Raw genomic sequence first — 12,199 nt, 5'->3', positions numbered from 1 at the left:
CCCCCCCCCCCCCTCCGCCTTGGGTACAGGCTCACCACGTGTTCTCTTTCACGTCCAGGTCGCGGGACTCTTTCACTCTTGAAACTCTGACTTTCCCAGACTACTTCTCATTCTCAGCCTTCTTGTTTTTTTGTTTTTAAAATCTGTTTTGCTCCCCCTTTCTAGCCACTCCCCCGCCCCCAGGCCTTAAAGTCTGCGTTAGGATGTGGAGGTAAAACGAAGTAGTAACTTGACTTCATCATTGTGGTATGAGCCAGGTGAAGTTTCTCCCACATGGGAAACTGCTGAGTTAGGGGAGGCTTTTCATTGTTAGGGACCTGTCTCAGGTAAATGCCATTCACTGTTGAGTCACTCGGCTACATATGCTCTAAGTCACACGCACGTGGTTACTGCAGTTATAGAGTAGCCAAACCGAATCACTTCAGCGTGGTTTGGAAGCTTAAGGTACCGTGAGGTGTGCGGCGTTTAGCTGTACGTATGTGTAAAACTGCAAAAGCGCGTATTTAGGATAGATCTTACTCCCATCTCACTACCTGGGGAAACTTCTGCTAAATATTTGGGTTGGAAATAGGAATACTTCTAACTTGCTATACTATGGGTGTGTATGTTTAGATATTTTTCAGATTTTAGGCTACATTTTCATGGTTTTTCTTGTTCACTAATAAAAGAAACCTATCAGGGTTTATAAGTCAATCACAAAACTTGGACTTGTAAAAAAAAATCATAGTTGTCATTGTTAAAACTACAGCACTCTGCATATTTTTCCTTTTCAAAAATTTTTTCTGTGTTTGTGTTTTAACAGCCCTCTAAAGTGGTAATAATAATGCTGAGAGAAGTATGGAGCAATGGTTAGGTAGATGCATGGACCCAAACTGTACTGCCTATGTTTGAATCCAAACTCTGCTTCATTGTAGTAATTGTGCTTCTAGTTCCCCATTTATAAAATGGGGCTAATAGAGTACCTACTTCATAGAGTGGTTGTGAAGTTTAGTGTCTTTAATAATGCAGGAAGCACTTTGACTAGTTCTTGGTGTGTGTTATAAGTTTTTAGTTTAATTATTGTTATTAATATCTTGTAGTTGTATGGTTAGTCCTGAAAAGTAGATAAGAAAGGAATTTTTTGTCTTGTTTGGGGAGAAGAAACTGAGGCTCTGGAAAACTAAGCAACTTGCATAAAGCCAGAAATGGAATCACGACTAGAACTCAGGTCTTTAGAGCTCAATTTTTGGTTATCTGCGACAGTTAGTTAATATTAGGTTGGCAAAAACTTGTTACTCACTTTGCTTTTCTGTTGACTTCCAGTCATATTGTATGTCCAGGAATGAATCTTTTTCCTAGTCTTCAAATTAGAAGTAATAGTTTGGGATTATATAGAACACTGTGATACAGTAGAAAAGTAACTAGATTCAGTGTCATAACCAGGACTCAACTCAAACTTATTTTTGTCATATAGAGCAAGTGGCTTTAATTTTGAGAGCCCCATTGAAAAATGAGATTTGGACTACGTTAATAAAAGTTTTTATAGGTTTCAGTATTCTCTCACCTGCACACTCTCATTTTAGCCACACAACTGTGAAATGCCCTAAAATTATTGCATTTTAAAAAACTGAGAATCAGAGCTAACAGAGGTAATTGACTTGATCAAAGACTTAATAACCAATAAAGTTGTGGCTACTAGAGTCAGGGTACTCTGGCTTCTGGTCCAATGTCCTTACACAGTTTACTTTGTCACAGAACTGAGAGCAGGGAGGACGTTCAGAGAGAGTAGAGACATTCAGCCACCATCATCTTGGAGATGTGTGCCCCTGGATCATCAATTTTACTTGAAAATTAGGAAGAGAGGCAGTTTTCTTTTATTAAGACAAATTTTGCACATCTATTATGGTGTAGAATTAAAAAAGAAGTCATTTGTAGCAACTGCTTTAACCTCTGCTCCCAGACCATGTTCCTTGCCACTTAAGTTTTAAGATTCTCTCATCTTATTAAACTCTTTTATTTACATCTTTGAGGTTAAGAGTATGAGGCATGAAAAGAATGTTATTCAGAAGCCCATGTTCTCCTCATTTTGTTAAGGTCCTGACATATGACATACTCAAACGTGACATACTCTCAAACATGAAATAGCGGGTCCTCAGAATTAAATGAGGCAGTGTATATGACTGGTGTAGTATGGACTGGCATGTCATAAGTGCTCAATTAATGTTATTATTAAATGAATCAGTGCGTGTTCTGTCTGGACTTGTTTTATCATTTAATGCTGTATTCCCCAAAGCAAATCAGTTTGTAGGAGTATCCTGCATTTGGTTTAGTAATTGGCAATTTGCCACTTGAGGACAAAGCATGGTTATGATACTTTTATCGATGGAGAAAAATGAGTTCGTGCTAGATTTCTTGAGTAACAGGTTAAGGTAGTGGTTCATAAATATTTGGTTTAGTAATTGGCAATTTGCCACTTGAGGACAAAGCATGGTTATGATACTTTTATCAATGGAGAAAAATGAGTTCGTGCTAGATTTCTTGAGTAACAGGTTAAGGTAGTGGTTCATAAATGTTTAAAGAAATTAGATTCTTCTTTTTTTTCTGCTGTTTGTTCTTTGGCACAGAATGATTACAATAGTTTGAATTTATGCCACAATAGTTTTTAGAGGGTTTTTATACATATTATATAGCTGATTATTCCATTTGGTTGATAGAGCCTGGGGAAGGGGGCCTCTAATGATGACAAGGAAACAGATTGATGGGCTCTGGATGGATGCTATTTTTAGAGCTCATCAGGTTTATATGTGTAAACTGAGGCTGAGATGTTATATTACATGCCAAAGCCATGGGTATAAGTGGCTGAGCACCTAGGAACTGACCCTGCTGTTGAACTGCCCCCTTATTTCTCCCAAACCTGTACTTTTTCTTCCTTAACTGTTGTTGAGCCCTGGAGGAACAGACCTTCTCTACTATTGGCTATCACAGTAAATGTGTTTATGCTGCTTTGCTGCCACTGCACTTAAGATGACCTGTACTGTACTTATTGAATGAAGTATGTGGCATTTCAGACATTGGACAGGACAAGCGTGGTAGCATTAAGGATGTTTCCAGGAAAAATCTGAACTGAGTATCCCCATTGCCACCCCTTGGATATGTAGCATGATTCAGAGTGTTCCTGTACAGTGCTCTGTTTTTGAGGTCTCTGCAATATTTAAACTTCAAAAGAAGGTAAAAGTTGCAGATTAGATCTGATTGTCTGAAATAGAAGTTTCTGTATTAGAATTTGTTTTGTTATAAATACTGTATGTAATTCGAATTTTGTTCACTTATTCATGAAACGTACACACATGCCAGAGTGATAGTAAGGTAGGCAAAGCAATGGAATAGGAGACTAATTGCAGACAGACTTAAATCTTGGACATAATTTTCAGTGTCTACAAGTCAGTATTTTTCAGAAGTAGGTTTTGATCCATTAGTGGATTGTGAAATAGATATATTGGGTTGTGACAGCATTAACAAAATGAAATAGAATGGAAAATAGAGTATTATCCATGGTGAGGATAAGTTTTTCTGTGAAACTTGTTTCGGTTATATATGTATAATTTTTTTTGAGTGTGTGTACTGGCTCTCCGTGTAAACTCTTCTTACTCTGGGATCTTAAGTCTTCTCATCACCTGGATGTGCGTTGTTTTCTCTTTGTCTTTACCTTGTCTGTACTACTTTCTTTTATAAACCATCCCCGTGTGCCATTCAGACTCTCCCTCAGCCTTCTGATTGCTTTCTGGATCAAATGCTGACAAGCTTTCATCAGACAGGTTTTGGTATTTATTGCTTAGTTCAGTCTGCTCTACATGTTGGGAAAGACTCCTCAGTTTTAAGAGATCACCTTCTTTTGGTCTTTACTCCCGGTGTCTTCAGGAACTGAGATTTTCCAAATACAAATATATGAACTAAATTTTTAGCCTACCTTTTTCATTACTTTATATATTTACATATGTAATCAGTGTGCACACGGCATTGTGCTAGGCACTTTAGAGGAAAAAAACTGAGTATGACTAAGGTGTGAAAGAAGAAATAAAGATAATTCAGATTTACCATGTCGAATGCAAGTATGACTTGTGCCTTAAGAGAAAGAAGAGGTTTCTGTGGAGGAGACTGTTTGAGGTGGGCCTTGAAGCATGGGTAGGATTTTTAACCAGTGAAAATTGAGGTGAGTAGGGAAAAGTAAAAGCAAAATGGGGAAAGTGTGTGCGTGTTTAGGGAGTGTGATGTAAGGGCGGAATTGGAGATGAGGTTGGAAAAGCTGAGTTGTGGGTACTTTTGAATGCCATAGACTTGTTTATATTGATTTATTCTTCTCTGGCTAGTCGTTGAAGCTTTTTGATCACAGGAGTAATATATTCAGATAGTAAATGCCAGTAAAGATCTGTCATAATCTACAATCATCAGTAGTACTAAACTCTTGATTTCAGAAATATTTAGTATGGGGTAATTCTTTAAATATTAGATTTCACTAAAATGCACATTGGTTATATAAACTTTTGATATGGTTGATGTGTTACCTGTTTGGACATGCTCATCCTCCCATATGAGAAGTTAGTTTTTAAAAGATATCCAGGGTTCAGATCCCTGTACCAGCCAGCTGCCAAAAAAATCCAAAACAAAATGAAACAAACCCCCCCCCCCAAAAAAAAAAAACAACTTATGTCGGGTCCCGGCACCAGCCAGGTGCCACAAATAAATGAATAAATAAATATATATCATCCAGCCCTGAAAAATATTCCAGTCAATAGTTCTTTGAGATTACATTAATTAATTGGGTTATTATTTAGATTTATACCAGTGATCCTCAAAGTTGGGCATGAATCCTGTGGATACTCCTTCCACCTGCTTGCTTCTACCAAAAATACGTATTTTGCAGATAGAGAAATTAGGGCTTTGAGTGTGTTACCATTTAATTTCTAAAATTTCTTTGTGCTGTTATATGCAAATTCAAATTTGCTGTAAAGCATATACATATTTGGATCAGCCTTTGTTTCATACATTGAGAAACCTCAGCATAGATAATTTTGATTTGATTTAGGTAAACCAAGAGTAGTAGACATATTTTCTGGAATCTTTTAGCATTTTCTGATGAGATAGTATGAGAGGTCCTCAAAAAATTCATGGAAAGATTCGTATCCATGAACTTTTTGAACTGTCGTGGTATAGTGGTACCTTAATCTACTTCCCCCCACTGTCGTTGCCTGAAATAGGTGTTTGTGTTCATAATCTTATGCAGAAATCACAATTGCCAGGCCGGCCCGGTGGCGCACTGCTATAGTGCGCCGCTTGGGAAGCGCGGCGGCACTCCCGCCGAGGGTTCGGATCCCACATACAGACCGGTTCCTGCTCACTGGCTGAGTGAGGCGCGGGAGCAACGCCGAGGGCTGCGATCCTGTTGCCGGTCCCGGTCCGGTACGGGGGCGACACTGAGGGTTGCGATCCGTTGCCGGACACGGAAAAAGACAAAAAAAAAGAAATCACAATTGCCCTCTTGTATCATTCAAAGGTAGCTTTAGAAATTCACGTAACTGAAGGTGAGACCTAGGACATTCCGAATGCTAAGGTTTCAATGTTTCAAGCAAATTAAATGTTACTGATGACACCATCAGACTTTATACTTTGGCTTTTAGTTGTAACTTCTCTTTTGGGTTTATTAATATAGATAACATTTCTGAGGATTTGCAAAACGTGTATTTTTTCTGTAAGTAAAAAGTTAGATTTTTTGGTTAAATCTTTTGCTTTTTGTTTAAGTGTGTCCAATGAATCAAATTCTTCAAATGTAACACCTCCTGAGATAACTAAAATAAAAAAATGGAAAATCCTTTATAAATCTACTCCCTGATGTTCTTTATGCACTGATATCATTGTAGTTGTCATTGGTGGCTTTCGGATTGAGCAGATTTTTGTGTATTCTGGGCTTCCTTTTTGTGTGTGTGTGCTGTAGAACAAAGATCCTGGACTATTAAGAAAATGTTCTCTTTTCTATGGTATTGGTCTGTTTTACACTAAAAGAATGACTTTCTCAGAGCTTCTTTATGCTAAAACATGCAGGTTTAAAAAAAACCACATGGAAGAGAAGTTCTGAAATCAAATAAATTTTCAGCATTATAAACTGTTACATTCTTTTTTTAAGCCACTCAAATTTTGCAGTGGGGGAATGATGTAGTATTCTTAAGTTATGATCATTGATTGTCTTTTTGATAGGCAGACACGAGCTGTTAGCATCACTTTTGAAGTAAGTCTTGTGGCATTCACCACTAGATTGAAACTTATGCCTCTTAAGTCGTTGGAAACACTGAGCCAGCATTGAACTCCCATACTAGCCCTTGATCAGTTAGTGCAGCAACTTCTCTAGTGTGTGCTGTGCGCTGCTCTACTAGTTATAACTATTTGTTGACTCAAATTGAAGTTAATGCATGTTTATAAATATAAAAATGTTTGGGTCCCCCTTCCTGACAGCTAAGTTAGAATTTGAGGAAAGATTAGCGGAAAAAAGGGAAGAGTTGGAAACTTAGATTTTAATCTGTGGATTCAAATGGATCCTCTGGTATGGATCTCTTTGCTTGGGCAGTGGAGGCTTCACTTGGACCTTTCAGGAGAGGGGTGGTCTATTTCTGAATAGAAGCAGTATAAAGTCTGCTTGGACCAGTTAAAAGAGTATGAAGAACATACCAAGTTGTCCTATTTGCTGCCATCCTTTCAGAAGGGTAGGAAACGGGACAGATTTAGGAGCTTCTCTTCCCTTTGGAGTGATTTAAAAAAAATTTTTTTGGCAGCTGGCTGGTAAGGGGATTGAACCCTTGACTTTGGTGTTATAAAGCTCTGTTTTAACCAACAGAGCTAAGTCCTGATTTTATTTTTTAATAGTGAGAAAGAAATCACCTGAGAGTGGCCCCCCCCCTCAGCTTTTTTAAAAGCATCTTTTGTGGGCTAATGGGATTTGTATTTATGCATTAACGATGTTTCAGTGTTTGAAATACTAAATAAAAACATTGTTTTTCTTTTTTCCAGGAAAGTCCCCAGAGGAAAAAAAGGAAGTCAGAAGCTGTAGGAACGAGTGACCAGGTTGACTTGTTGGCTCTTGGTACAGCAGTTGGTAGCATTTTATTATACAGTACAGTAAAAGGAGAATTACACAGTAAATTAATAGTAAGTGTGTGTGTGTGTGTGTGTGTGTATATGTATATTTTATATAAAAGATATGACAGGGAAACTGATTATTAGAGATAATTGAAAACAGAACACTTCAAGGTATACAATGAGATCCGAGCTGTATGGAGAGTTTACTTTCTGCATTTAAATAACTAAATAGTAATATTTGATAAAAGCTATATAATAGGTAACATCATCCTTATTGTGGGTCAGAGTGTGAGGAATCATTGACTAGATTTAAAATAGGGAAGGGTCAGGAGAACTCTAAGGTATCATAGGTAGCCACTGCAGGAAGCGGCTCACCACCTCTTGGGCTAGGGGAACAGTGGAGGCAGTTGGAATTATTGCTGAATCTGAGACCTTCTAGGATCAGGTGTCTCTCTGTTGGTGTTGCTGTTTCTTGAGGAATGGCCACAAGGGCATGGGTCCAGACCTCAAGCTGACTAGAGTGCTCTGGCTGCCTGGTGCTGGTGTCTTTGAAGGGAGTTGGAGACTGGTTCTCTCTGTGTTGGAAAAATTGCATATTGGGTTCACCTGCTGCTGGAGGGAATTGCCAGCACCGAGGTGAAGGGATAATGCAAACAAGGAGACAGCAACAAGTCTCTGTTCCCTCTACAGCCATGTCTCCCTCTAGCACCCCCTATTGGCAGAGCCTGTGGATCCAGCTGGCAAAGCAGAAATGTGATTTGTGGAGTCCCAGCCCCAACCAACATCACACAGCAGAGTATAGACGGGTGGGTGTGATGCTGGAAAACATTAACTTAACTGGTATAATTTGTTTAAGACAGTATTATACTGTGTTTTGTTGTTCACTGGACTCCTGTATGTACGAATGCTTTCTGTATGTATGAATAAAACAATTGAATTTTCTGTTTTAAGTAACATCCATACACAGGATTTGTAAAGTTGAAGAAGGAAAAAAATTATGCCTAAATCTATTACCAAGAGATCCACTGTTAATAGTTTATATATTTCTTCACTTATGCATATATTTAACAAATATAGTTGGCTTCTCTCTGCTCATCTATTTTATATCCTGATTTTCTTTTTCATTAAATTGCAACATACACAATTTTCATTCTTGCCAAGAACATTTTTTTTTTTTTTTTTAAAGATGACCAGTAAGGGGATCTTAACCCTTGACTTGGTGTTGTCAGCACCGCTCTCTCCCAAGTGAGCTAATCGGCCATCCCTATATAGGGATCTGAACCCATGGCCTTGGTGTTAGCAGCACCACACCCTACCAAGTGAGCCACGGGCCGGCCCCATTTCAAGAACATTTTTAATGACTGCCTAGAATCCCACTAAATTGGATAGTGCATTTGTTGTTTAACTGTTATTGACCATTTGGGGGTTTCCAATTTTTTTTTTTTTTGTAAACAGTGATTTCAGAATTACTAACCTGTAGTGAGTCAAAGGTTTCGAACGTTAAAGGCTGTATACATAGTATAATAATACTTTCTGAAAGAGTTTTTCCAATTTGTACTTAAATCATCAATTGAAGGATGGTACTGTACTATGCTATTTATATAAGGAACTAGAGCATCCATTGATTTAGGGATCTGCCAGAGGTTCCAGAATCAACTGGGGACAACTGTACCTGTATTTCAACAGTGTCATTGCCACCACTGAATATCCCATTAGCAACAACAACAGTAACAAAAAAATAGCTAATTTGGTAAATGAAAAATTTTATCTGACTTTAAATCCACATTTAGAAATATTTACTTGTTTTTATATTAAAGATTATGAAAATAACAACTGTAAAAAAAATTTAAAGCATTCAGAGAGCTGTATAGCAAGAAGGTATTCTCCCTTTATTCTTCTGTCTTCTATTTTAAGTCAAGTGTGGTCCTCAGGTGGGCTGCTACCCCCAGTGTAGATGGAAGCCCATCCCTTGATTTGGTCAGTCTTTTGCGGTCAGCAAGTACCTAGCATCCTGTGCAGTGTGATATTTGCTTTATTCAGCTTCTGCGGTTGCAGGCATGATGCTGATGGAGCTTGGAACTCCTTTTCAAATCATTTTGGTACCCCACAGGATAGTAAAAATGTGTTTGATAGGGGTGAATTTATCAAAAAGGAACCAAAGGTCAGGGTGAGGGATGCTGGGATGGTATGGTGATGTAGAAAGGGAGCAGGCTTTAGAGCTAGTCTGTCCCGAGGTTGAATTTTACTAGTTATCTGATCATGGATAAGTAATTTAATTTCTCATTCTTTTAAATAGGTATATCCAACCTACCTTGCATGACTTTATTAAGACCTTGTGATATTATATTGAAAGTGCCTGGCACGTAATTGGTATTTAGTGAATGTTTGTCAAGTGAGCAGACACATTGCCAGATTGCTTTCCAAAAGGCCATGCTAATTTTCAGTGCCCCTAGCAGTATATTATAGTGCCATTTTTCCTATATCCTCACCAACATGGGCATTATAATGCTAAGCAAATTGCTAAATGAACAGACTGAATGCCAGTTTGTTTTGATTTGTATTTCTTTGATTACTAACAAGATTGATATTATAGTGCCATTTTTCCTATATCCTCACCAACATGGGCATTATAATGCTAAGCAAATTTCTAAATGAACAGACTGAATGCCAGTTTGTTTTGATTTGTATTTCTTTGATTACTAACAAGATTGAATATTTTAATATGTTTTCTTACTGAATTCTTTCTGTGGAATTTATCTGTTCATATCCTTTGTTTAATTCTTTGTATATGTATAAGACTTAGGTCTTTGAGTAGATAGCTGATAAGAGGGGAGGTTAGTAACTTAGCATTTAAAATTATTTTTCTTTCAAAGTGGGAGCAGTCTTATTTGTTTATCTTGTTTTTCACAGGCAGTTACAGGGATCGGACCTCAGACTTTGGTGTTAGCTTATTTGGAAGAAACTTCAGTGATTTTGAATGATTACTTTTATTCTAAGTTTAGATACATAGTTTCTTAGTATATAGTGGTGTTTTGTTGTATGTGTATTTACCTTATGTGAATTCAGGTAGACAGTGAAAATTACGTAGGTGGTTTAGCACCTCATTCTGCTGAGTGAGTTTGTCCTAGAATGTGAATTAGATGAAAGACTTGAATTAGCTCTTCCCCATTTAATGTCTCTATTCCTATATTCCTCCAAGTGAGCAAGCATCTTGCAATGTATGCTCTGTATGTTTAAAGTATTGTTTATGTGGTATGGTCCATAACACAAGGAAACATTTAATGTTTCCTGAAGTAACTGATTTCTCTTTTGAGAGGTAGGTTTGGAACATTTTTTTTTTTTTCCTTTTTGTCTTTTTCCGTGTCCGGCAACGGGATCGCAACCCTCGGTGTTGCTCCCGCGCCTCGCTCAGCGAGTGAGCGGGAACCAGTCTGTATGTGGGATCCAAACCCTCGGCGGGAGCGTAGCCGCGCTTCCCAAGCAGCGCACTATAGCAGTGCGCCACCGGGCCGGCCCTGGAACATTTTTAAAAAGAGTTTTTCAAGGATATTTTTGATTAGATTTTATTTTTACTGTTAAGGGTTGATTTTGGATTCTGATTTGATTTTACTAGGTCATTCAAGTGTTATAAACTTTTTGCCACTGTTCATAGAGTATTTTGTCATGCTTAGAACTGGCATTCCTGGCAAAAGCAAATAGCATTTAGGACTAATATCCTTTGACTTAGGACATGGAACTAGGATTTTCTAATAAAGGAGAAGGGAAGTTAACATTTTGATTTAAGTTCTAGCTGGGTTATCTCATTTTTGACACTGGGAAACTAAAATGGATAGATGTAGGTTAAGGCTTAGTTAGGTTAAGTCCTAACATTTTAGTTAACTGTTTGGTAATGACTGCAGGGTTTACATTACATATTATATAAGACGAGTTTTATTTTTCTTTTCTTTAATCTTTTTTTTAATCTGCAGAGTGGTGGACATGACAACAGAGTCAATTGCATACAGTGGCATCAAGACAGTGGCTGTTTATATAGTTGTTCAGATGATAAACATATTGTGGAATGGAACGTACAGACGTGCAAAGTTAAGTGGTGAGTAACACTGATGGCTCTGTAATACTGGAGGGGTGACTTGGTTACTGTTGGAGTGTGTTAGAGTTTGACAAAGCATGCTGGACACAGTGGGAAATGTAGACATTAATAAGGTTATAGAGCCCATTCTCAATTTCCAATCAATTGGNGCATCAAGACAGTGGCTGTTTATATAGTTGTTCAGATGATAAACATATTGTGGAATGGAACATACAGACGTGCAAAGTTAAGTGGTGAGTAACACTGATGGCTCTGTAATACTGGAGGGGTGACTTGGTTACTGTTGGAGTGTGTTCGAGTTTGACAAAGCATGCTGGACACAGTGGGAAATGTAGACATTAATAAGGTTATAGAGCCCATTCTCAATTTCCAATCAATTGGGCATGGAAGATTTTAATACATAAAAACTAAAAGTGGTACAAGAGTAAAATAACTATATGAGAAGTATTATAAGGTAGCATGTGATTACTTGTCAGATGAGTGGGGTAGTGTTGGGAAGGCTTGGGGGAAGTGATAGGATTTCAGTTGGACCTTCTAAGATAAGATTTGGATAGAGGAGGGTGGGAGAATCCTTTTAAGGGTGGGAAAAGGAAGGTGGGGAGATGGCCAGAGCAAAGGCTAGGTGTCAGGAAAGTGAAGGATTTACTTGGCATTGAGTAAACTAATTTAGAGGAGGGGGATACTAGGGCATAATGGATGGTAGAGGGTATGGGCCAGAGTGTCTTTAGAGCCTTATCTTAAGTGTCATAGATAAAAATTATAGACAACTGTTACAGTTCAGTCATGTAATTCTGTGATTGGCTGTATAGTAGATGCTCAATAGATATGGACACTTGAATATAGCTCAACTTATTGTGTAGATGAGGACCCTAAAAAGGATAATGATGTCCATGGACCTACAGCTAATAAATGGCAGAGAAGGGATTCCAATCTCGCTCTTTTGAGTTCTGGTACAGTGTTTTTCTACTGTACTAAAACTACTTTGTTGGGGTTTTAATTTCTATG

The 12,199-nt window shown here is 38.0% G+C and overlaps 1 protein-coding gene across 1 annotated transcript in view; it reads left to right on the top strand.

Annotated features, from left to right (window-relative positions):
• The window catches only part of WDR43 (WD repeat domain 43), a 49,867-nt gene that overhangs the window by 805 nt on the left and 36,863 nt on the right, over positions 1–12,199 (top strand). The window contains exons 2-3 of the mRNA XM_008566400.1: positions 7,036–7,173; positions 11,073–11,194. Of these exons, the coding sequence (XP_008564622.1) occupies positions 7,036–7,173; positions 11,073–11,194 (260 nt within the window). The remainder of the gene's footprint in view (positions 1–7,035; positions 7,174–11,072; positions 11,195–12,199) is intronic.

The sequence above is a fragment of the Galeopterus variegatus genome, unplaced genomic scaffold (genome assembly GCF_000696425.1).
Source record: "Galeopterus variegatus unplaced genomic scaffold, G_variegatus-3.0.2 Scaffold239, whole genome shotgun sequence".
NCBI classification, from domain to species: domain Eukaryota; kingdom Metazoa; phylum Chordata; class Mammalia; order Dermoptera; family Cynocephalidae; genus Galeopterus; species Galeopterus variegatus.
The sequence above is the reverse complement of the archived record's forward strand: the minus strand, read 5'-3'. Positions and strand labels throughout refer to the sequence as shown.